This window comes from Diprion similis, chromosome 13, assembly GCF_021155765.1.
Source record: "Diprion similis isolate iyDipSimi1 chromosome 13, iyDipSimi1.1, whole genome shotgun sequence".
NCBI lineage: Eukaryota > Metazoa > Arthropoda > Insecta > Hymenoptera > Diprionidae > Diprion > Diprion similis.
Genome location: NC_060117.1, coordinates 1,609,206 through 1,634,118, shown reverse-complemented (window position 1 = coordinate 1,634,118; position 24,913 = coordinate 1,609,206). Strand labels below are relative to the sequence as shown.

Here is a 24,913-nt window from a genome sequence, read left to right as displayed (position 1 = left end):
TTATCGACTAAAAAAATTACGCGAAGAGCCGTGACGTCAGGCGAGGAAAAACCACCACTGCTGCCCCCCTCCACTGCCTTTTCTACAGTACCTGCCACTGGTCGGGTGGCCGAATGACGAAGCAGCAGGTCGTTATTTCATTAATACAAGCTCATGTTGTCTCATAAGAGACTGCCGAGCACCAGAGAAGTCAAAGCAGAGCCAAACAGCGCGGAATCAGTACGAGCTAACGGAAGGTACTTAGCGATACACAGACAGGATGGCAGCCTTTGGAAGGGAAAATTCTACGACGACGACGACGATGACGACGTCGACGACGACAGCAGTGGCGGCTATAACCACAGTTCTATTCGACCTGGACAACACGTTGATCGAGACTAGAAAGGGGGATAGTTTAGCCTGTAGAAAGGTACGTGCTGAGAAATAAACCCGCCAAGACGTCGGGCACGCGTTATCCTTGATTTAGTTTATTTTCACCGATTCATCACTACCTGCAGTGCGTGCGTCGACGCGTGTATCCGTGTCTCTCGTCGCCGCGGCGAACGAAAATCAAAATGAGAGGGAGACGGGTCCACAAAAAGAAAAAAAAAAAAAAATTACGGATCGAAGAAAATAGTCCGTATATAATAGACCCGTCTGCTTCTCATTCTCTCGCTCGCCTTCGACTAGTGCATGGCTGTGCGCGTTGCGAACGAACGAACGAACGTACGACGCATCGAGCGAGGCCAGCTATATCCCTGGAAAAATACCGCCAACGTATGTTTCACAGTTTCACGCTGTGAGAACTACTTTCGAAGGGCACGTGAGGTCACAGCGTCGTCGTGACGCGGATGTTGCGAGTTGAACTCGACATCGAAAATTTTTGCATGTATGTACAATTACGTTGGCAGCAGTGTTCATACTTCCCGTTACGTACTGTCGAATATTCGCATTGATTTACGTCAGCTGATGTTTAAATGCTCGTTATAGAGAAAGAATTTATTACTGGATTTTCTAACATCAATGTTTACTGAACTGTCTATGTCTGATATCGTTAAATCCATTGCCCAGATTCATAACTTTAATTTAACCTAACAATGAAAGCTTCATTCTTATAACACTTGAGTTTAGAATGCTTTTTACGTATCGTACGTTATCCTCCAGTAATTTATACTTGTCTGTTTGATGTTTAATCTTATTTATAGAACCGATGCGTAATACTTCGGATTTGAAAGATTCATTCGTCATTCAAGACTTATCATTGCAAGTATTATTCCTTCTGAGAAATTACACACGTGATCATTGTGTAAATAATAATGTCAAGCTATCAACGACATTATTTTAACAACGATTATATGTCTTCTAGATTCGCTCTATTCGACTGAGGAACGAACATTTTATATATTGTTTTCATGTTTTACAAGAATTTAATATTAAATAATGGCAGAGTATCATTCAATTTTTTTTACGCTCATTTCGAGCATTGGTTTCATTGGTTTCGGTCATAACAGCTGATGGGTAAGACTCAGTCACTGCTACCAACATAATCATCCCCCCCCAATTAAAAGCAGACGACGCGATGACGACTCGATGGCTGGGAAGAATCAACTCGAGAGTTTCACGCGTGTTGGAAAAGTCTAAAATAGAGGCCCTGAATAAAACAGTAATAATAAAAATAAAGCACACCGATTGTGAGTGTGATTTCATCAATGCTACCGTCAAAATCTCTGCGCTTCATTCGGCGCGTAGAGCACGCGGTGCGAATCGTTGAACGATACTCGCGTCTTGGTTAAAAATAACCTTCTGGTAACGCGATACGGAATATCCCGATATAGCCGTTTCTATTCGGCTTATTTATAGCGACTTTCCTCCTCCCATTCGCTGTAACTCTCAGTTTCTCCTCTGTTACTACTCTCTCGTCTTGAAAAAATCTAGTCGTCTTTCGGGCATTCGATTTGCCCGCTGGACCTGAAGCTCGCCGGGTCGTCATTGCGGCTGCAAAATTCAAGGTTATCAAAGCATCCTTTTGTATCTATATCCCCTCTTCTGGGAGTCCGCAAGTGCTGTGCGAGGGACAATAAACTTGTGTGAACTCGTCGCGTGTCGTGAAATGTGCATGACAAGGCGCTTCTGTCCTCGTCCTCATCAGTGACACTCTCCAACTAAGTTTCTCAGCTCTGTTTACGCTCTCTTACCAACTTTCGTTGGGTCTGAAACAAAGTCCGAAGCGACGAATCCTGGAAACGAGACTGCGATCGCTTTCTCTTTTAGTTTTCACCAACCCATGGGCATCGCCCTGCGTTACGAGTAGATAACGCTTTAAACCAAGTGCCAAGAAGTTTGATCGACACAAGATGAGCATACCAGAGAGCGTTAAGAAGTGCGTGGCCATCTTGAAGATGGTTAGCAACGACTCGGAGAAGTTTGCCGCGCTATTTATGGTGACTAAACTGGTCGACGGAAAGGACTGCACTCCGGCGGCAAAGAAGCTATTGTTCGAAGCGATCGGGGCAAAGTTTATGCGCAAGCTTTTGTCCAGCGACGATGTTCCCGTGGACTGTCCGCCCCAGGTCTACAAGTCAGTCGCGCTATCCATTCTGTCCGCTTTCTGCGGCGACGAGGAACTTGCCGCGCATCCTGACATGGTGGGACACGTTCCAGCGTTGTTGGAAATCGTCTCCAAGGCTGACGACGACGCTCCCGACGATACGTTGATCATCGTGAGCGAAGCTTACGCTTGTCTACAAAGCATCGCTCAATATCCGCCGGGTCAGAAGGCGCTGCTGCAGCAGAAGGCGATACCAAAGATGTGCGAAATCTACGCGGAGAAGAGCTTCCAGACGGACGAAGCGCTGAATATCCTGGTAACCCTGGTCACAACATTTGGACCGGACGCCTGGGACGCGGTGGACACAAAGCCGTTTCACGCCATAATAAACAAAATTGCGCTGGACTTTGAGACGGATCACACGGAGCGCAAATTTGAAGTCTGCACCATACTCCAGGCGCTGCTTTCGTCATGCAGGCAAAATGCCATTGAGGAGACGTCCAAGGAGGAGTCGTGGCCCGGCAGCATCCACAAGGCGCTGAACGATATCCTTGGCTCAAGAATCGGCAAGAATCAGAGAGACCCGGCACTCAAACTCTCCGCTGTAATGCTTGAGCTACTCGGCGTCGATTGGGCACTTTCGGACGAGGAGAAACCCAAAGTATTCTTCCTTTTACTAGTCCAGCTCTCGTCGATCGAGGTCAGGATGCAACTGGAGGGTAAACAGCTGAAAGCTGTTGTCGCCAATGCAGATTTAATCACGTCGTGTTTCACTATACTGGAGATATCGCTCGCCTACATAACCAGCGACCAGTTAGACCTAGAGCAGAAAGAGAAACAGTCTTTGTACACGGCGCTGAAGGGCGCATTTGCCGCGGTAATCGGCCTCCTCACCGCCGTCTCAAAGATGAAAGAGCTCACCGATGTAAAGGAGCGCCTCTTTGTCTGTGCCATGGTTCGCGTTCTCGCCGCCTGGTTGGCTCAGGAGACGTCGGCGATGCGACCCCAAGTCTATTCGGTCTTGCCGTACGTCCTGACAGTGGCAAACGACACGTTCTACGCTCATCGAAATCGGAAAATGTCGGAAAAATCCAAGGCTGCGGCTAAGCCTGAGGAAGGAAACTCCTCCGGCGAACCTGTGGTCCACGATCCCCTCAGCCAGGTCGATGTGCTGAGGCTACTGCTGCCGGCGCTTTGTTATCTGGCCGTAGAGGAGGAGGCGCGGAAAATTTTGCTCAAGCACAAACAGGAGGAAGTGCTTTTTGAATGTTTGTCCTACCACTGGACCATTGTCTATTACAAGAAGCCGCCTGTCCCGAGGTCAGAACGTCTGAAAGCGCTCAAAGAACCGGAGAAGGAACTCGACCCTGCGCTACTCAGCGAAATGAAGGACTCTAGAGCCGCGATGGTCTCCGTCTGCAATGTTCTGATGAATATAACTGTGCTGGAGGCGAAGATGGTGGAGGAATCGCCGACGTTTGTATCGCTGCTGAAGTTCATATTCAACAACCTGCCGGAGCTCAAGCAGATCCCCGAAAACCTGGTGCTGCACGGACATCTCGCCATACTCGGACTTCTTCTGCTGAAACAGCAGGCCAAGCGCGTCAAGAAAAACGACTTTTCCATATGTCGCTATATTCAGGCGACCATCAGGTTCCTCTGGGACGCCTACATCGTCGACGAGAGTAACGATCCGACCGAATTAGTCGTAGCGATATCTTACAAGGAACATTGGATGGAAATAATGGAACTGTGGTTCCTCGGCATGCAGACAATGGCCGGCGTTCTTCAACTCGTTCCCTGGCTGTCGGAATTTGCCATTGAATCTGGCTGGGCCGAGGGAATCATTGAAACTTTGAAAAAAGTAAAGGTCGGAGGCCTGCCACCCAACGTTAAATCCGCTTACGAAGATCTTCTCTGCCACTTGGTAACGGCCGATGAAAGCGTCGCCGCTGTACTGAAGAAATGCGGCGCCTTGACAGTCTGCAGATCGCATCGTATGATGGAACTTGGAAAACATCTTTTCGGAGATTAGAAATTGCGTTTCTATTTACCCAAGTCCGCGGCCACACCCGCATTCAGGTGTATCGCAAAGAGGAAACCGATGTATCAAGGACATTTCTTTGAATTTTTTTTCACCGTATTTATAGCTTAGATATCGCGGATACTGTCCAACCAAATGTATTATCCTTCCAAATTTGAATTCAAATGTATCTCGGAGAATGAGCCAAAAATATCACGCCTCATAGCCAAAGCTGTTAATCATACCGTTAGCACCGTCGTTTTCCTAATCAAGTTTGACTTTCCGCTGCACTTGGCTAAGTCGCACGTGTCAAACAAACTATGCACTATTCTAATGAATATATTTAGTCCGTGTTGAGAGTAAAAATAGATCGACGACAACGCCGAGCGCAGTTGAGATATCACTTTCGCTAAGGACCTCCTTGGTCGTATGTCTTTCCAACGCTTAGATTCTGTGGTATAATTAGATTATCGGTTTCATCTTGGCTGGAGGCAACAGCTGCGGATACGACACTCACATGATTTGTACTCCCTGTTTTTAGCGCAGACTCGACTTGAGTGTGTGTGTGTGTGTGTGTGTTATGCCGTACATCTGTTACTAGGCAATAGAACAAAGAAAGAGTAAAAAAAAAATGTATACTAGCAATTTCAGGACAGATTTTCAATATTCGATGCTCCTTCGATATTTTATCCCGTTGACGAAAATTTTTGCGGATACCTTTCCAATGCAAAAATTTCCTATACAACTTCGTTATTCTATGCAGTTGCTTTTTTTTCCCCTACTTTTCTATCTTTTGTACTTTTTCTCCTAGTTGTTCAACATTCGAATTACGTTTAATTAGTATGTACTACACTTGTGTATACTTAATTAAACTCAATTCTATACGATGCTATGTTATACTATAAATTGTCGCGTGTGAGAGACTGATGTGCCGATTTTAACGGCTGTGTTATTTTTATTTTTGTATCTACAAAATTTCAATAAACATATACACTATCTATAATATAAATACGACGTAATTTATTATTACTACTAATGCTCTGTACGGATTAGCATTTGTATACTGAAAGTAACACGGTAGTCGGTTTAATATAACAGTTTTAACACAATATTTGTAAAACCTGACGCAGGGAGATGATGTTTTTTTTTCTCATCTTTTTCCTTGTCCAAATTACACATTACACGATATAATTTGAAGAAAAAAAAATCATTTCTTGTTTTCTTTCGAAATCCCGCACTCATTTTATGGTAATCTTAATCGATTAGCGTAAGCTCGATACATCCGTTAACGATAAGGAATTTCAAGTGATTTAGAGTAAGACTCATTTTTATGATTTTTTATTATTACCAAATGTGTGTCAGAAGTGGGAAAATGAATTGCGTACGATCAACGAAGCGGGGAAAAACCCAGAGACACCGCGCAAGTGGGTGAAAAAAGAGCCGCTTATTCCATTCGTATAAATCGTTTGACGGGTGCTGCGGTTTCTTTGATTGCAAACAATCGTTTTTCCACTTCGCAATCAGGTCTGCTAGTGGTGTACTTGATAAGTCCGTCGTTGGCACAACTGATTTTGTTGTGATTACAGCAGTGATCGTGGGGGCCACTTCGAGTGTCCAATAATCGCCTCAAAGATTTGAATGAATCAATGCATTTTATAGGTAATCATTAATATGATATAGTGTCCTACTGAACAGCCTTTATCCCTGATCACATTCGTCCTTCCTCGCCCTTGCCTTTTTACATTTACGCCGTATACAATAAGTTAATCCTTGTCGGAAGGTGCAAACCAGCTTTCGAGCAAATTGATTAAAAAAAAAAAACTATTAAGGCGCCTCATCCGATTGCTTATATTTGTTTTTATTCTATCAGTGTGATTACGACACTCAGTTACATAAACTAACTCGTAGAAAGATCGTGAATCGGGCAAGCGGATGAGTTGTTTATAAATTTTAGAAATAGTAATTTATCAATAACATTGGCCTAGAAAAAGGAATGACATATTTTGCTTGTTTCTAAACTAAGAACGTCAACGTCTTAGAGAGAGAGAGAGAGAGAGAGAGAGAGAGGATGATTTATTGAATGCGGCGTAAAACTCTTGCATACTTGACTATTTCTTTTACAATTCATCTGTATTGCTAAGTTTTAATATTTACCATCAACTGTAACTAAACATCACGTGTCGAGGTATTCAAAATTTGTAATCCATGTGTTTGTTTGTTTTTTGTTTTTTTTTTGCATCCAATCGCACTTTAGCTGTCTGAGGAATTGACTCAGGAGTACGGAGTGCCGCAAGAATTGTCGAGCAAAATAACGACCAGTTATTTGAAGCAGTTTAGAAAATGCCCGGACAATCCAAAGTATAGTTTAGACGTCTGGAGGATATCGCTGTGGAGCAAAGCGCTGGGCGAAAGTTACTCGTACCTGACCAAAGCTGTCTACGAAAGATGGCTGGAGCTGAGATACCACTACCTCGCGCTCGCCGGCGACACAATCTCCATGCTGCTTCAGCTCAGGAAGAAATACCTCATCGCTTTAATCACAAACGGACCGTCCAACGCACAGTGGGAAAAAATCCGTAAGCTCTCGTTGAACCAGTACTTCGACCTCATTCTAGTCTCCGGAGATCTTCCATGGGAAAAACCTGACCCGAGGATATTCGAGGAGGCCTGCCAATGCCTGAAAGTCACACCGGTCGAGTGTATTATGGTCGGCGATAAGCTGGAGACCGACATTCAAGGTAATCCAACGATCTGTGCACGTTTCTCTTTATCAATGTCAAATCAGTGACCCTGACCAACAATCGCTCTCGTCGTGTGAACTTGAGATTAAAGTCAGTCGATCCTTGAACCGTTCCACGGTCGATTAGATTGCGTAATTACTCATAAGATTCTACACGACCAAAGTTCGATGTGTAACGTTTGACGAATTGAACAGGGGGCATCGAAGCTGGGCTTGGAGGAACGGTGTGGATACCGACGACAGACAAGCCGCGACTTTGCGCTGGGGATCCGAAGCCGGACGTGACTATAAAACACGCCACCGATGTCTCCAGTGTCCTGAATCGTGGGCCAGGAGCACCGGAGCTGGAAGATTCGTCGTCGAATGCTTCGGACGGCAGCTGATGGGAGGATAGATCGTTCTTCGAGACACGTGTCATGTCTCAATTCTCAGTAGAGATATATTATAAAGTTACGAGACTTAATTTAGCTAATTTCGCATAGAGAACCCCTCCTAAAAACGTCTGGCACTTCGTCTTGTCACTTTACGAATTTAACCGTTCGTAGATACTTTTATTCATATTATCATTACTATTCTCACCCGCGGAAGCAGTAATTTGGACTAGCTATCTTAAAGGGTGAAGGGGAAAAGTAAATGAAATATCGAAGAAATGATGTTTCGACGATACTTTGAAACATCGATATCTTATTGTAGAACTTATTCTAGTTTTTTTTTATTATTACTACCTTGTTTTTCTTTCTCTTTTTCCACTAAAGCAGATGATTAGGTATTTAAATGCATCGCTATAGAATGTACAAAGTGTTCTTCGAAGAGTTGTAAAAAATCTGTTTTCAAATCCTTGAACACGTTCGTAGTGTTGTTTCAAGGTCTTGGCTTGCGCAAGTTCGATTCTTACAATAGACGTTAGTCAACTCGGAGATCGGGATCTTTTCTAACCAGAGCCAGAACCAACGAACGATTTGGTAGACTGCAATACTAGACTGTTATTAATTATAAATTTCTTATAATATACGTATAACATAGGTACTTGATTCATCGTCGATTAATTCATTTATAAAACTAACACTTTGCGATACGTTTTCTCCAGCAACGTAAGTCTCAGAATGATTCAATTGTCTTAGGTTGTAGAGTAGGCTGGTCGTACTTTCTTTTTTCTCTTTCTTTCCCTCGTCATTCGATACTTATTTTATTTTTATTTTCTTACCACTTCCCGGTATTTTCTATTCATTTCCGCTTCGCCCCCTTATGACGTGATCAACCGACCCAGTTGCAGCGTAGAGTAAATGGATGGATATTCGTACGTAAATTACAAACGTCGTTGAAATATTATTACTATTGTTATTGTCATTGTTAGTCGGTAATGGTAATTATAGAAAATCGAACGAACCATATCGACTCCTATTTAACTCCAGAAAAACAATTCACTTGAAGATAAATCGTAGATAATTTAGATATATTAATACATGTATGTACAAAGACAGGAGCACGCTTAATACGTGCGTCGCTTAATATTGCCGTAAAGATTGAGGCAAAGTAGAGAGAGAGAAGAAGAAGAAGAAGAAGAAGAAGATCAAAACGAGAAAATGCGGCAAATTTTGTTAAGAAGCGTAAAGAAAGAAAGAGAATATAATATGTATATAGATATTTTCAAAAAAGAAGAAAAAAGAAAAGAAAAAAAATATTAATAAAAAAAAAAATCGTATATATATTTATATTCTATTTTTTTAACGGTTTATTTTAGAATAATACACATACATATATTCACATACAACACTTGTAGGTAAAATGTGTACGTTAGATTAATACTATTTGAAAAAAAAAAAAAAAAAAAAAAATTATATACCGTATTTTTCCCAGTATAAGACGATCCTCAGTTCTAAGACAGTATTTTAGGGTATTTCTATTAGTTACCAGCATGTAAGATGAGTCTGCGTACAAAACGACGACGGTTTTGGCAGGCTGCTGTCAATGACAAAGAGCATCGACTTATATTCGGAACGATACCTTATATATCACCCACCTAATCTTGTGTACAATATTCTGTATTCGTTTCTTCTGTCTCTGTATAATATTATTTTCAAACTTATCGTAAGTACTATGTAGGCATGTACGTACTTATACGTAAAACAGATGATTATACCACCGTGTATACCATGCGTGGATACAGTTACGTGACAACAGCCGTTGGCTTCGTTCAGTCACAAAGAATACAAAAATAATATGATGCGTGTTGACATATATTTTTTCACTGTATATATTTTATTGCTGTTGAATATCCATTAAAACGTACCAAGCGAGATACCAATAATTAGTAAGTCAAGCAAAGAATATTTCTTTGGCCGTTCTTTTCGTTAATTTACATTTTTTTTTTTTTTTTTTTTGTTTGCGGTTGTTTTTATATAATTTTGCTTCTGTTTCTCTACGTTTCACGCTACACGCATACAGCGCAGGCATTTTTGGTAATAGGTATTATGTAATGTAACATTGTGAGCCTGCAATATATACGTATGTACGTGAATTACAATGTATCATTCGTAATGAATACTACAATTGCGATGTAATAAATATCCAAGTATCTTGTACATGTCTCATTTTTACATTTATCTATTTCTCTTTAATTCATAGATTAAGGACATTAGGTCTAGTGCTCTACTATTCTGTTAATCTACTAATTTCATTCCAACGATTATGTTAATTAACATAATCTGGAACAAATCTTGCCGCGACATTTCTGTCTTTGATCTATTAGTAATACCGGATTAAAGGTGGGTTGATATTCACTTAAAGCAATGTACCGGAACTCAGTATTCTTCTCTAATTCATTTATCTTCCAGGATTAACGGTTGGCCAGAATCGAAACGACTTTTCGCATCCTGAGTAGATTCAGATTCTATTTCCGTGGGCAGCTCGATGGCCTTTGAGTCATCAGCGAGGTCAAAGTCGACGTTGAGAAGTCTTTGCTTTGTGCATTTTGGCCCCAATCGACTATCATCTAGAAACATTTTCTTTGGTAAATACTTTCAAGTATTGTTGTTTTACGATGCCCCAAATACTGCTAATCTTTACTCTCTAAATGACAAAGTCGTCAAAAACAGATTTATTTCAATACAATGCGTATCGGACGGTTCAAAGATGGTTCGATACATTACGAACCGCTTGGATATTGAAACTTGATTCAATACCTGTACTTTCCTTTGTTTCAAGCTCTGCAGCGACCGAGGCAGCGGCAGCTTTTTTGTCAACCGCACAAGCTGCTTCTATTCCCGCTCCTTCATCAGTAGCACTGCATCGATCATCGAGCAACCTGTTCTCACGTATCTTTGAATTACAGATTCGAGATGCTTCCGCGTTAGGCAATGCTGGCTTAATTGGAAGGCTGAAAAATTTGTTACCAAATATTCTGACCAATATCAAGATTCGTTTATTAATATCCGTTAAAATTTTGTACCTTGGCTGCGGTTGGCTAAGCAAACTGTAAGCCCTCGGCTGAGTATTATTGCCACTGTTCCAATCTCTGCTCTACGTAATCAGAAAATAATTTCATCACCGCGGGGAATCACACGGTATCCCAAAATATGATACCTCGTTTCATGCATTTAGATAATGAGCGTAAACCAAATTCGATTCTTAAAAACTCGTTTATTAATTACAATAGTTTTATAAGTGCGCAACTGTGATATCGCTGTGCAAACATGCAGCAGTGCGTATTGTGTTTAGAATATTTTGCACCAAAGAAACGATACCGGGCTTCATTTTTTTGCATCACGGTATTCTAGTTCCGGATTGCTCAGATTCAATACCTGTCCGAAGGTTAGCTCCTTACTCCTGTTCTTCAAAGTCTTATAGATCTCCTTCGCCTTGTCGGGTTTCAAATCCATGTCCAACAAAGTATTCATCACGTCCTCTTGAGTAACGATAATATCTGCAGATTTATTTTCCACAGATAGCGAAGATCCGACCTTCATGCCTGAGACTGGGTCTCGCTTCGCTGACGGCTTTGCCCTCTCCTTGAAATTCTTCAGGCCACCGGAAGTCCCGGGAAGGCTGGTTGCCGAGCAAAGCAATCGTTCGCAGCTGCTGACTACCGCATCGACTTCCACATCATTTTCGGACTCGCAGTTTACGCTCAGAGCCTTTTTCAGACAGTTAATCTCTTGCAACATTTTTTCCTGAATGAAATGGTAATATAATAATAATAATATGTCTTGCCACATCAGTAAATTTACAAAATAATTTACATGAAGAACAAGATTTGGTCTCCTAAAGTGGTGGACATACTTCCACTTGTACGCAGGCGTGACTTATATTATAAACTACGTTATAAACTTGACGGAAATTTGTCCGTTACCCACGTAAGGACCACCCTAATACATATATTCTAGGTTTCCATTCTATTCTACACTCGTATCATGATTTACCGATTGCCTAAATGACTCGATGATATTTTCGCAGGTAATGGCCAAGAGAAAACGCTACAAGGGAAAAAGCTACTCTGCTACCTTGTCCAATCGGCCCAAATTCTTCTCGAAATGCCGCTCGAACACCGCCTCGATATCCTCGTCCGCGTAGAAGCCCATGTCCATTATCTCCTTGGTCATGTCGTAGACGAAATTAATGTACATCGAGACCTCGCTGCTACTGGAAAACCCCTCGAAGGTGACGCTCGACGTTGCTCTGGGAATGCAAACCTCGAACTCTTGGGATTCGGGACAGGATATTTGTGAGGAGGACGTCAAGCTGCCGACAGAAATCGACTAGTCAACTACGTAACTTCTTCGTCATCTAGCTGCGAATTTGATCAGCGAAAAGTTACCGTGGCATTGCATTGCGACAAATTTTCGACTCCTTGACGCCACCATGGAACGCTGATCCTGAATCCTCTGATCGTTTTGGAGTTGGTGACGTTAGTCGAGCGGCACAAATTGCGCAAAGATCTTCCTCGGAGTGTTTCGGTGAAACTCGATGGTCCTGGAGACTGGAATCGTCGCTTGCATCGGGCGAATTTGAACAATCGCTTCTCTCCCTGGAGAAAAATCTGGAGGAAATTGTGTCGTGCCGCCAGCTCATCTTCGCTACCACCTGAAGAGAAGACGATACGATATTTCCCACAAATGCTGGAAGTCTATAAACTTCCTGGAATCTTTTGGTAAGAAATAATCGTTTTTTCGGTCAGTTGAAAGCTGAATGTTTAGCGATATGTAATGATATGCATCATAAAAGACGAAAGAAACGGTAATAGTGAGTCCAGGGCGTCTAGCTGTCAGGGAAATTAAGTTTAAGCAAAACTGAACTCAAGGAAAAATTGTACTATTTCAACTTACGACGTAAACATCTGATGTCTAATTTTTATCTAATTTTCATTTAAGAAGGTGAGTTTTGTTATTAAACTTGGGTTGAACCGAGTCCTGAAAGAATGTCTATTTTCGTTTAAAATATTAATCTATAACCGGGATACGTCATTGACAGTAGACACCCTGTCTGAGAATTTACAAAATTCATCCTAGATAATTCCTGACGTCTCTTTGATTAGTAGTAAAGCGAATTTTCAAATTTCAGATCCTTAAGCGCACGCACATTGGGATGATATTTCGTGTCGTAGGCGAGCCTGTCGATGACGTTTTGCGAAAGAGACTCCTTCGCCGTCCGGACCTCTCGTCCCCTTGCTGACGTTCTCCCTCGTCTTGGGTTTTTCTTCGAGACCCCGTCGACCTTTCCACAGTCCACGACGCTCTTCGCCAGCAGCACTCTGCGAAGATGATTAGTCATCGCGTTGTACGTCGTCAATTGCACCTCGTGCCGCTGCCCCGAGGGGTTGTAAGCTGTGCGAGCAGATGATGTACACAAATTAGTCGATCGGAGGTCGATCATACCTTGTGTAACGAAAGTCAAATCTCATACCTGAGCTCTTCAGACGATTGTTATAGTTGCAACGGTTACATCTTGTCATTTCTAAAAAAGAAACACGTGTCGCAGTTTCAAAACGAATCTTATTTTCAAGCCGGTTGAATTTTTTAAACGAAGAACACCGATCGACGGTGGTTTTAGTTACAGAATAACTGACCCTGTAGCTTTCATTCAACTGCGACGCTTACCTCGCTCGATATTCTTTACTGCATATCAAAACTGGCCGCGAATCTTTCGCTGAATATTACAGCCATCCTTCGGCAGTGAGAATTTTGACATTCGCCGGTGTGAATGTGGCTTCAAATTTGCATTATCGTATCCGCTGAATGACGTCGGTGGCGAAATCGTCAGGTTTCAAGACACGACGCACATGCTTATGTGTACAATATTGTCGCCAAGCAACGCGATTTAACGGTCGATCAATATTCCCTGGAATGACGGTTTTTTTTAAACATGAGGATCTTTGGAGGAACAGGATTGGATGCAGATGAATGGCAATAAGAGCGAGGCAATCATCGTGTAAATTAATAAAGCTAAATTTATTAGAACATCATCATCGAAGTGTTAGTCAAATAAATAAATTACATCAACTTTATGCTAGACATCTGATCCATACGTTTTCAAATCGTCGTGCGGTATGTCGTCACTGGTGTTTCCGGTTTCAATACTGCACAGTGTTCGAATATATGTATAGAAAACGTAAGGATCTTGTGTATTTCTTCAAGTTCGTTGATCGTTTTTGTGTATATAATAATCCTGCTACTGGAATGTTACATAATAATATTGTCTGACCGATATTGCATATCAGCAGGGTTTCAGAACGGAAAAACCGAAACCTTGTCCTCTTAAATCCAACTGATCTGTCTTAGGCACGTAACAACGAACGGCGAAGAAATTTTAAATTACGTTTAGCGATAATACAGTGCAGTCTAATATTTACACCTTTTCTTATCCACTAAGAGAAAAAAAAATCTATTCCTAGCCTCACAGAATAGAACTAATTTTCTTCTATTCATTTCAATAACCATGAGTTTACGCAATGCGCGATCCTGAAGAGAGTATAATATCTATAATTATCGATACATGATGATTTGATTTGCGCGAATTGTATATGTAGAAGCGAATTCTCGTCTCAGCTCGACAGTATATGAACGATTTTGTCGAGAATTTTACGCCGAATAAATAATATAATCCATGATCGAACTTTTCCAGCTTCTGCATCAAAGCTCAGAGATGATCGACGGCTCACGCGGGCGCAGCAGTTTCCGAGAGCTTGACACCCTCGTGAAGTTGACTCAGTGCGGCTTCCTTCTCCTTCTCATCCTTTTCCAACCCGGAAATAACGTAAACCGGCTGATGGCTGTGGGCCAAAAATCGCTGATCCAGAGGCAGCGTCTTTGACGGGTCTTTCACGTTCATCTGCAACACGTTTTGACGAAGCAAATGAAGAAACCGAAAAACGAGAAGAGAACTACAGTCGACTCCCCGCAACTTAATGCCACTCTTTAACTTCGCGGTCCCGCTTTCGGGATCGACTCACCTTTCTCCGGTAGATCATCAGTAGTATGAGGAGACTGCAGATGACGAAGGCACTCGCGGCGCCGAGAACAACGGTGGCCGTCTGGTAGAAGGGCAAGTTGACCTCGGTGACTATTTCCCTCTGCTCCAGGGCGACGATCCTGGCGTTTGGAAATTGGGGAACCGCCCTGTGGCGGAATCGCGACGCCGTTGCATCGACCGTCGAGTTGATCAGGGACAAATTATGCGACCTCGTCAACTCCTCCAGGTGAAACGCTACGTCCACTTTGTTCGGTCCGGTTATCTCGAAGCCGAGAGAAGCCGAGCCGTCTTTTATCTCCGCAACGATTTTGTCCCGCAGATTACCACCCAGTTTTCGCAGCAGCGTCTCCGCCGCCATAATCAGTCTCGCCTCGTCAGAGGGCTGAAAGTGTCCAGGAAAATGCAGCGTTACCTCCACCGCCTCGACCGGGGTTGGCACTGAAAAACAAATAAAATAGGTTTGGTCAAAAATTGATTTTCTTAGTTCTTAGTAAAATATTGTCACTTTGCCGAGACCCCGCAATTATTCTATGCCACAATTAAAAATCGAATTCATAAACGCTATATATTACTATAAATTGGTTTTCAGGAACGGCGTTGATACCCTTGAGGCACATTCACGTCAGGCGTTTTCACAGCGACTATTTCCTAATTAGATCGACGCACTTGTACGTCCTTTTTTCGACTGGCTATGAACACTTACGACAGATCCTCGACCCCTGAGGAAACGGTTCGGATTCGCTGAGCTGGTTTCCGGCCTCATCCACGCACCAGCAATGCGTCCCGGCGCACTGAGTGGGCTCAAATCTGCCGAACTTGTCGCAAATGGCGGTAATGTGTCCAGCCTCCCTCATGCGCTGGCACCTGGTCCCTCTGGCGTGGATTTCCGGTTCCGTAAGGGAGTGCTCCATGTACTCCTTGATCAGTGCGTCTATATCCGGTGGCCCACGGCCCCTCCTGGCCTGCCTGAAGTTGCACTTGGGCTCAGCCTCCCTGGTCAGCGAGCCCTTCATCGGCTCGCCATGCCTGTCGACGCACCAGCAAACCCCGACGTGATCGAGGCATTGAATCGGCTCCCAGACGCCGGTCTCCGGGTTGCACCTGGGCAGGAAGGTGGGCTGTTTGAGCCGCTGTGCGGCCCTGGAGTTCCTCTCCCTGATCCTCTCGCACTGCGACAAAACCGGGCAAACCGCGTCGCACATCATCTTGCTTGCGAAGTCGTTGTGTCCGACAACGCAGCCCGATCTCTGCCGACACTCGTTCCGTTCCGGATCGAAGTACCAACGTCCCGCCTCGCCGGCCTCTCTGCCCTGACAGGACATCTCCTGGGGCACCTCGAAACAGACGTCCCTGGGTTTGGGACAGCAGACGGCGTACTCGTCGAGGGGTGAGAGTTCGCACTTGTGCGATGACGGGCAGGCCGATCCTCGAGGTCCACAGGTCGCCGGCTCGCCGCTGGGGGCCAGAAGCGGTTTCCCGTTCGGGCAGGGGTTCTCCTTCCTGGGAAGGCAGACCGGGACCGGTGGACACGGAGGAGCGCTACAAGCAACCTCGACCATGCGGCAAGCCTCGCCCTCGCCGCGACAGGCGACGTCCTTACAGGGATCGCGGCAGGCGCAGACGGGACACCCGGAGGCCGTGTCCAGGGCTAGACCCTCGGGGCACGAGAGCGTGCAGGCGACTTCCGGGCAGTGCAGAGGCTTGTTGCACCGCGGGACGACGCCCTCCACCACCCGGGTGCCGGCCGCCTCCCGACCCTCGTCGTCGACGCACCAGCAGAGACCTCCGTGACACTGTACCGGCTCAAAAGCGCCGTTGGAGTCACACCTAGGGATGTAGAGCCGACGTGCCGGCTCGCCAGATTCCCGGGCGGCGTGCTCGGCCAGGGCACGAGCGTGCTGACAGGCCGTCGCAACGACGGGAGCGACGCACTGCGTGCCGCAGCCCGTGGAGCAGCACTTTTCCGCGCCTTGGCATTCCTGGTCGTTGCCGCACTTGAGCTCGCAGCTAGAGGAACGTGGAACCAGGTACGGACACTGGCCAGCCTTCGCCGTCAGGCAGGCCGGCACCGGTGGGCACTGCTCACCTCGGCCGCAGTTCACGTCGACCATCACGCAAGACTGCCCATCTCCGCAGCTCACCTCCTTGCATGGTTCGCGGCACTCGCATCGCTCGCAACCTCGGGAATCGACCGAGTACCCGTAGCTGCAATCCAGCGGACAGTTCAGGGCTGGACAACTGACCAACGACTCCTCCAACGCTTTGCACTCCGACACACCGGTCACCGACTCCCGGAGCGTTGTTCCTCGCTTGTTTACGCACGAACAGCTACCGTTTCTGCACTGCAACGACTTGTAGCTACCGTCCTCCTCACACTCCGGTGCCGCCAATGCCAGTGACATTCCGTCCCGCGTTCCCTCCATACGCTCAGAAAAATCTCTCAGGTATTCGCACACTGGAAAGATAAATTTCATAAAATGATTTGCGCAACTTTTCGTTTTTTTTCTTTTTTATTTGAATCATTATGTTCCATAACTGTGTAAATACTACAAAAGAAAGGCTAAAAGACATTCAATGCAACAAAACTTATCATCCTAAAGACGATTTAGACGTGTTGAAGGTTTTTAAAATTGTCATCGCACGCAGCCTGAACATTTTATAACAACTCCTACACTTCTTCTGCTTCAGATAACAGGAAACAACTGATCTGCACTTACTTGTCGAGGGTCTCAACCGGGATTGCGTGACTGGGCAGCAAACTGATTGGTCGGCTTCAGGAACGATCGAGCACTTGTGGTTGTTTGGGCACTCCGAATCTGCGGCACAAGTTACCGCGTTTCCCGCGTCGTCGGTCACAGGAGCGCCGGTGGTGCAAGGACTGGCGTAGGACTTCTTCGGTTTACATTCCGGCTTCGTTGGACAAAGGAAATCCGGACAGCCCGCTTCCCGAATCAGCACGCAACTCTGTCCTGAGGGACAGGGATATCTGCGTGGGAGAAAAGGTTGTGTTCTTACTTCATGAAACCGTTGCGAATGTCTATCAGAAGGGTAAACCAGCCGCTTTTCTCACCCCTCGCATGCGTTGTCACATTCGCAAGTCGGGCACCCCGTTGGGTCGCTTTTAAAACCGTACTGGCAGACCTGGGCGCACTGCTGGGGTGCACACATCGCCGACAACGATCTGGCCTTTGGCAACGCTCTGCAATCCACCTTCTCCGCCGGACCCATCGAGCCCGACAACTTCCGGCCAGCCGGATCGACGCACCAGCAGACTAAACCGTTGCGAGAGCACTGTTTAGATTTGAAATCTCCACCTAGAGCATGAAAAAATGAAAAACTGTAATCAAACTTGTCTGTTGTGAGCAAAGCCGGGGCTGGGTTTATTGCCTAAGTCATGCAGAAAAGAAAAAGATTTTACTCAAAATTGCAAGAAGAAAGTGATACATCAGGGTATTTGACAAAAAAAAAATACCAATGTCAACTATATTTTTTACTATAAATGTAAAATAATCTTTTGAGCAGATTTTACTCTACAGTAAATTGTGCACTTTACGATATATATTTTACCAAACAACCTGACGTGTGCCTATTTTTCTGCACTTTTGAGGAAAATCTTCTCTTTCATTCTCTGCGTGCAAGACGTCTGAAAATCAATCTTGTCAACCATTCGCTCTAGGCATTGGTTAAAGCAACGCACCTTCGTCGCACTGCGGAATGTAGCCGCGTCCTTGCCGCTCTGAAATGCTCAAAAGCTCGGCTAATACTCTGTGCTGATTGCAGGCACTGAGCCCTTGAGGAGCGACGCAATGACCACCGCCGCAGCGTTTGCTGTTGCAGCACTTCTGGGGCGTCGGACACTCCAGGTCATGTTGACAGAAGGCTCCGCAGACGGGGGCTTCCTTGGTGGGACAGAATCCGGGTCGCTTGAGGCTCACGCTGGAGGGACAACAAACTCCGTACTCCTGGTTCGGCTCGACGAGGCATCTGTAGAGCGGTGGACAGTTCGGTTTACCCGGTGTATTTCCGCAGAGGAATGGACGCGGGGAATCGGTTATCTGCAGCGGCTCGCCCGCCGGACAAACCGACGACAGAGACTTTGCTCTGCGGCAGCTCGGGATCGGTGGACATGGCGGGCTCGCACAGGGTGCGTCGACCAGCTCGCAGGCCTGGTTCGGACCCGGACACGTTACTCCGCGGCACGGATCTCTACACTCGCATTTCTGGCAACCCGTGCGTGTATCAACCTACGGAAAAACGTTATCATGAGAAGTGAAAGCCAGAAAAACGTGTATCTCAGTCGAAGCAGAGTATCGCCCCGAAATATAACCCAGCTCATTCAAAATTCCCACTACTAGTAAGGGCGGTTGTCCACGCTCTTTTTTTCAGGGGAACACAGCTTGGACGGTCTAAAATGATACCTATTTTAGGAATTTCTTTTAAAGAAAATAAAAACACTTAGAGCAACTTGAGTTTCAGGACCTAATTATTTATAGTTTCAAGAACATTTGAGAATTTTTTTTATTGAAATTAATGAATAAATATTAAAAATAATATGGGTTTTTGATTGCGAAACGGATGAATTTTGGGATGTCTCAGAAACGGTTGGACCGATTTACTTCAATTTTGGAATAGCCAGAATCCTTGAAAAGTTTATCGTGACCTATACATTATTATATAATTTTGAACAAAAACAAACCACAATCAAATTGAATAACTGATAGTAGAGTTACAAATTCCCTAAATTGACCCACTTTTTTCCTCTAAACTTGCAGAGCTACTAATTATTACCTCAAATCCGAGTGGGCAGAGCATCCGACAGCTATGTGCCGGGCATGGTTTTGGACTCCTGCAGTTGACCAGCTGCTTGGTGGAAGCTCTGGTGCCGGGAATTTCCCCACCGAGGTTGTCGACGCACCAGCAGGATTTCCCCGTTCCGTCGCATTGAATTTCTTCAAAATCCCCGGTCACGTTGTTGCACTTCGGAATGAACTGCGGTGGCGAGCCACGGCGCAGCGCCCTTGACCTCCTCGTCGCGGCCAGAGCCACCTGCTGGCACCCGGTTAGCTCCGGTGAGACGCATCGCTTCCCGCAGGCTGTGTCGCAGCATCTTTCATCAGAAGCTGCGCACTCCGGATCGCTTTTACAGGCCGCAGCTCTCGCCGGGCAAATATTCTGCTTCAATAGCGTCGGACATCGTCCCGTCACGTGGAGCGCTGAGTGCTCTGCGAAAACGGTAAATTGGATGATCTGTAAGATGATGCTAGAAAGGAAATTACGATCAGATGATAAATACGCGTACCAAGACTTGTACCTTGAAAATCAAATCCTTGTCACACGTCAAATGAGCGTTTGACGTTAAAATAGGTGGTTAAAAAGCTATCTCATATTAAGTATAATGGCTTGATCGTTTTTCTTTCTATAGTTTTTTTGTTTGTTTTTTCTTTACAGTAGTCAAATTCCCACAAAAATTTTTTCTTCGTTTTCCATACACGGGCGAACGATTTGAGCGATAGATAAAACTTGATTAGGTATATTTTTTCGTAGAACGAACAATTATTGTTATATATCTACATAATGCCGGACAATTGGCGTGGCAGCTAACGGATCCTCAATATGAACCGTTACGTGCTGTGAAATTAATTGGACAATAGATCAGGGAGCGGCGATTGTGTTCTTTGTTTGGAATTTAAATCGTTGTTTATAATAGAAATACCGAGCCATCGAAGTGAAACGACATGATTTAATCACCGAAACGATCATTGTGTCGCTCTTTAGTTATATGGCACAAGGTATTTCCTTATTGTAGCCTCGAATCGCACGTGAACACCAATTTAAACTTGTGGAGTTGAGATTTTTCGAATTCGCGAACAGCGCGAAACTTTCGCATGAACAATATAGTATAGTTTTGCGGACGCGTCAATCACATTCGTTTATACATGTTACACATTTCCGTATGCAGAGGGAAAGAAAGTGTCCGTTTTCTAATACCGCGCACAGTCATTATTGTTATCATTGTTCATAGTTACGGTATGCTGTTATTGCTCATTGTTCATGTTTTTTATTCTTTCGTTTACTTTTAGGGATTCTTCTTCTTTATGCAACGTCGGTTTAGAAATTTAGCACAGCTTGCATAACTTTAGGCATGCAGTGTGCTCGTATATAATATCACAATATGTAACGCGATTGTTGCGTCGCGATGAAAATCTTGAATTCGAATCACGGAATAGAATTCGTTATTTCAACATCTGCTCATATTGAATTAGGATTGAACAATCGTCGATGAATTATTAATTATTTATTGTTACAGGGACGCGTCGTATAAATATTGATGATTCTTTTGTAATAACCTTTACCGGTTGAAAGAGATGTAGAAATTTTATTCAATTTATTATACACTGAGTTAATACAGCGACTGTGTTTTCAATCTTACAGACGAATTATACGAATGCTTGTGTGGATTCTTCGGACGATCGGCAAACCTGGAACATTCTACTCACCGGCTGTAACGGAATGCGATGAAAACAAGGCGAAGATCTGGACGGTTAATATCAACACCCACACAACGGCGCAGGCATTTCCCCCGCTGCAAAAGTCACGGCGCATCCTCAACACATCAAGCGGATTTTTAATACCTCACTATTCTGAAAGAAGAGGAAACACATTTCATCGTTAGGAACTTGTGTCTTTTTTTTAATCGTTTGCTTTCACCCAACGGGTTGCCTCAATCGATATCTTCCGAAGGTAAAAGCATCGCCTATTTCAAATTTTTTAATGACTCAAACCTCCGCCTACATCCGTCAAAGAAGTCTGCACAAGGCGTTTCATACAACGAGTATATTAAAGGAGTCGAGGATGTGGATTCGGATCGAGGCTAAGCCCCGTTTATATTAATGGAAATCATATTTTGAAAGCTGTTGCATTATTTATGACGCCAATATCGCCTCGCGTCAGGATGACGTCGTGCCGGCCGAAAGAAACCAGCCGAGAATTAGGATCGTTGACTATGAAAAACCGTCTGTTTCTCACTCTTTTGACATTGTCCAAATATTCATGAATTGCAGGATTTCCTGTTTGCACGACGAGTCTCTGCGTAATTATTTTCATCGGATCTACAGATGCGCTGGCAGCAGCGTTGCGTACTCTCGGACACCGGATGTGGGTCAATATTCGTAATTTGTAGTTCCTTCCGGGTCGCCGTTGCGACGTGTCTCTCCGTACCATGCGAGAACTTTCTATTGTCGTACTCGCCATGCAACAGCTACAGACTTTAACACGCATTTCTATATGTACATATCCGATGTATCCCACGTCGTATGCACAGGCAATATATGGGATGTACGCGTCACCTGGCTGCAATTAGTTATACACGAACTTCCTTCACCGCCTACTGCTATGCATCGTTGTCCGTACAGTCATTCGGCACTTTCTTTTTATTTCCCGTCGCGATTGTTAGCTTATTAAAAGTGACGCAAAAATTCAAGCGTATCTTGATGCCTGTATCAAAATTTTGTGCAGGGAGAATTTGAGAGAATACGACATTCGTTAATTTTCCTGCAGACTAAATAACTTCCCGATTAGTACTGCAATCTTTTTTGTCGCCGTTCTATGTGCGAAGGTGATAATTTACACTCGTTGGTTTCTATCAGTTCTTCTGTTTAAGGGTATGTAGTATTACTACTTTTACCGACCGAGCAAACTTGCTCCTTTTCCTCCTGTATTAGATTAAGAAATGAACGGAAGGGGTTCAAATTTCGAAACAATCGTCATAAAAATTTGTTGTTTTTTTACACACGTTACTATTCCCATATTTCTCACATTTCAGGAGCAAAAAGTGCATAGTTGAGATGCTTTGCGAAATTCCGGAAAGAATGAGAACTAAAATGAGCGATCGTGAGACTGTTTTCATGCAATATTGAGGTCGCTAGACGAGAATTAAAATTACACTGATTTCGTAAATAAAAGATGCCCGATTTTGGAGGTGTGACTAACTTTCCAAAATCCCGCTACAAAAGAGCGATGCACCGTTGAAATTTGAACCCGTTTCGTTCATTTGTTTATATAACGTAGGAAGAAGAAGGTGAGAGTGCTCGGTCGGTAAAGGTGGAAGTACTTCATACCCTTAATACTAGACCACGGTAAGCGTGAATCGCAACAAATTATTTTCCCTCTGTTGCATTTAAATCCGTTTATTTGCGTTGTACGTTTTCTCATTCTTTTTTATTTTTCAACGCTGACAAAGAGGTTCCCTATGTTTACGAACTTTGACGTCTCGAATTGCGGACAGCATCGGTGCGGCTTCAGTGTTAACTATAAGAGGAAACACGATCGATCCGTAAATTGATATTCACTTACGGGTGTTATTTATACCCTTAATTAAAAGCAGTAGACGCACACGATAGTTAATTATTGTTTTACAGGCTTAGTTTAAACGAAATTTTGCATAAACACACTTTCCATCTATCCATCCATCCACTGCACGTGCAGCGCAAAGCTTTTACTCGCATAATAACACGCTTCTTTCACGATGGAATAATAATTTCTAACTACGCCGTTCATCGGGTTCATAAGTATATACACATTCAACGTATGTAGAAATTTTAGAAATCGTTTCTCTCTTCTCCCCGTCGCAAACCGGCTCCTTATTTCAAATTTTCCCATTCTTACAATGCGCAAACTGTAGAATTTCGATCCATAATCATGCGTGGTTCCATCTACCTTTCTTTCCTTTCCAAAAAAAATTTTTTCTGCATCTCTCGATTTGAAAAAAGTGGAAAAACAACGTGATTTTAAATAGGTCAATTGACGCGAAACGTACGATATTTGAATTTGGAACGCGGCGATTTAATTACCGTCGCTCTTGTTCTCTTATCTCTGCATGCATCTCACCGTTACTGTCATATTAACACAGTTTCGTGCAGATAAATCCTAGCAGTTTGTGAATCATCATCATTTTAATGATAACAGTAATAATAATAATAATAATAATAATGAAATTCGATGGGAAAAGTTTATGGGGAAATTGAGGGAACGGTAACGATGAGTATATAATTATTCGCACTTTGCGAGAAAACTTGTTTCAACAATGATAATTATGATGATGATGTTGATGGTATGTTGATAGCGCATTAGTCGTGAATGTTAATTACTTATATAATACGAACAAACCCGTTTCTGCACGTTGATGCTGCGCACAGCGCAGAAATCGGTGTCAAGAGTTTAAATCTAGGCTACAGTTCCGATCTGTTTAACCCGTCGATATCGTTAACTGTTTATAATATCAGGATGTATTTTGTTATCCAGGGTCGCGAAATGGAAATTTTTTTTTTTTTTTTAATGTGATAATAGTTACGAATGGTGTTGTTTAAAAAATCAAAAATTCAAGTGTTACTCACCTTAATTTGGATAATCCAAAAAAAAACGCACGAAGACACAGAAAAAAAATTGATGAATTATTAATCTCGCAGTCAATTTGTTTCTTCTTATTTACTTTTATCAAGTTCGTATTTTTATGCGAATGATCGTAGACGGTGTTTTTTTCGTAATTTTTATTATATTATTACTACGGTTATTACTATTTACAGTAATTGTTATTCGATTGTAAAATGAAAAATATAAACTTTTCTTTTCTTTCAAAATTTTTCGGTTAATCTCGATTATTATTCCTTGATTTTTTGATCGATCAAGGTAAGTAAGAAAAAATATATAAGAAGTGAAAAATCGTTCTTTGGTTTCACACAACGATTTATATCGTAGAATTATTACTATTATTAATTTATAACGAAAGAAATATGTCTAAGGGAAAAATTGAGCGTATACCTAATCAACGTGAGACAAAGAACGCGGTTCGATCGAATCGTTTTGAATACGCACACACAATGTTTATTGTCCGGTGCACAAAGTCAGACTGAAACGTCGAGCGTCCCGTTCAAAAGCCGATGCTAGTTGAGTTGCTTTAAGAGCCAAGAGTCCATCCCCACTGCATGCGATACGATGACCCCCTTCTTCCTAACTTTTTTCTTCTCGTTTTCCAGCCTCTCTCTCTTCTCTCTCTCTTTTTCTCTCACTTTATCGTTGAGGGGAAAAGATGAGAGCGGTGAACCGCTGATCCTGGAGGAATCGGCCCCGTGGATCCGTGAATGACCATCGCGTCCAGGATCTA

At 43.6% G+C, this 24,913-nt stretch overlaps 4 protein-coding genes across 6 annotated transcripts in view; 2 read left to right on the top strand and 2 right to left on the bottom strand.

Moving 5' to 3' along the window:
* The window catches only part of LOC124414106 (balbiani ring protein 3-like), a 32,127-nt gene that overhangs the window by 4,684 nt on the left and 2,530 nt on the right, over positions 1-24,913 (bottom strand). Inside the window, exons 1-9 of one of the 3 annotated variants that reach the window (XR_006929922.1) lie at positions 24,147-24,225; positions 21,252-21,395; positions 19,543-19,976; positions 18,452-18,998; positions 17,825-18,068; positions 17,472-17,740; positions 15,458-17,209; positions 14,735-15,192; positions 14,337-14,613 (exon numbers count right to left, since the gene is read on the bottom strand). Coding sequence is in view for 2 of the 3 variants with exons in the window: in XM_046895024.1 (XP_046750980.1) it covers positions 14,440-14,613; positions 14,735-15,192; positions 15,458-17,209; positions 17,472-17,740; positions 17,825-18,068; positions 18,452-18,998; positions 19,543-19,976; positions 21,252-21,357 (3,984 nt within the window). In the remaining variant the exon portion in view is untranslated. Of the gene's footprint in view, positions 1-13,714; positions 14,614-14,734; positions 15,193-15,457; positions 17,210-17,471; positions 17,741-17,824; positions 18,069-18,451; positions 18,999-19,542; positions 19,977-21,251; positions 21,396-24,146; positions 24,226-24,913 lie in introns of those variants that run through there. The other 2 variants (XM_046895024.1, XM_046895026.1) reach the window with 2 other exon arrangements.
* On the top strand, positions 92-8,818 carry LOC124414112 (N-acylneuraminate-9-phosphatase). The gene is made up of 3 exons (XM_046895033.1): positions 92-409; positions 6,805-7,288; positions 7,486-8,818. The coding sequence occupies exons 1-3, from the start codon at positions 260-262 to the stop codon at positions 7,671-7,673; spliced, it is 822 nt and encodes a 273-aa protein (XP_046750989.1). The 5' UTR covers positions 92-259; the 3' UTR covers positions 7,674-8,818.
* LOC124414108 (neurochondrin homolog) lies at positions 1,585-5,555 on the top strand. Its single transcript, XM_046895028.1, has one exon. It carries the CDS (start codon positions 2,334-2,336, stop codon positions 4,560-4,562), a length of 2,229 nt encoding a protein of 742 aa, XP_046750984.1. The 5' UTR covers positions 1,585-2,333; the 3' UTR covers positions 4,563-5,555.
* On the bottom strand, positions 9,688-13,547 carry LOC124414114. The gene is made up of 9 exons (XM_046895036.1): positions 13,383-13,547; positions 13,189-13,239; positions 12,865-13,109; positions 12,104-12,369; positions 11,790-12,027; positions 11,091-11,459; positions 10,739-10,809; positions 10,473-10,666; positions 9,688-10,282 (listed from the first exon to the last, which is right to left on the bottom strand). The coding sequence occupies exons 2-9, from the start codon at positions 13,235-13,237 to the stop codon at positions 10,110-10,112; spliced, it is 1,605 nt and encodes a 534-aa protein (XP_046750992.1). The 5' UTR covers positions 13,238-13,239; positions 13,383-13,547; the 3' UTR covers positions 9,688-10,109.

Coding starts and splice junctions, on each gene's coding strand:
- LOC124414112 (XM_046895033.1), top strand. CDS start 260: ATGGCAGCCTTTGGAAGGGAAAATTCTACGACGACGACGACGATGACG. Junction 410..6,804: donor ATAGTTTAGCCTGTAGAAAG/GTACGTGCTGAG, acceptor ATCGCACTTTAG/CTGTCTGAGGAATTGACTCA. Junction 7,289..7,485: donor GCTGGAGACCGACATTCAAG/GTAATCCAACGA, acceptor CGAATTGAACAG/GGGGCATCGAAGCTGGGCTT.
- LOC124414108 (XM_046895028.1), top strand. CDS start 2,334: ATGAGCATACCAGAGAGCGTTAAGAAGTGCGTGGCCATCTTGAAGATG.
- LOC124414114 (XM_046895036.1), bottom strand. CDS start 13,237: ATGACAAGATGTAACCGTTGCAACTATAACAATCGTCTGAAGAGCTCA. Junction 12,028..12,103: donor TGTCGCAATGCAATGCCACG/GTAACTTTTCGC, acceptor TTCTGTCGGCAG/CTTGACGTCCTCCTCACAAA. Junction 10,810..11,090: donor AGGAGCTAACCTTCGGACAG/GTATTGAATCTG, acceptor CTGATTACGTAG/AGCAGAGATTGGAACAGTGG.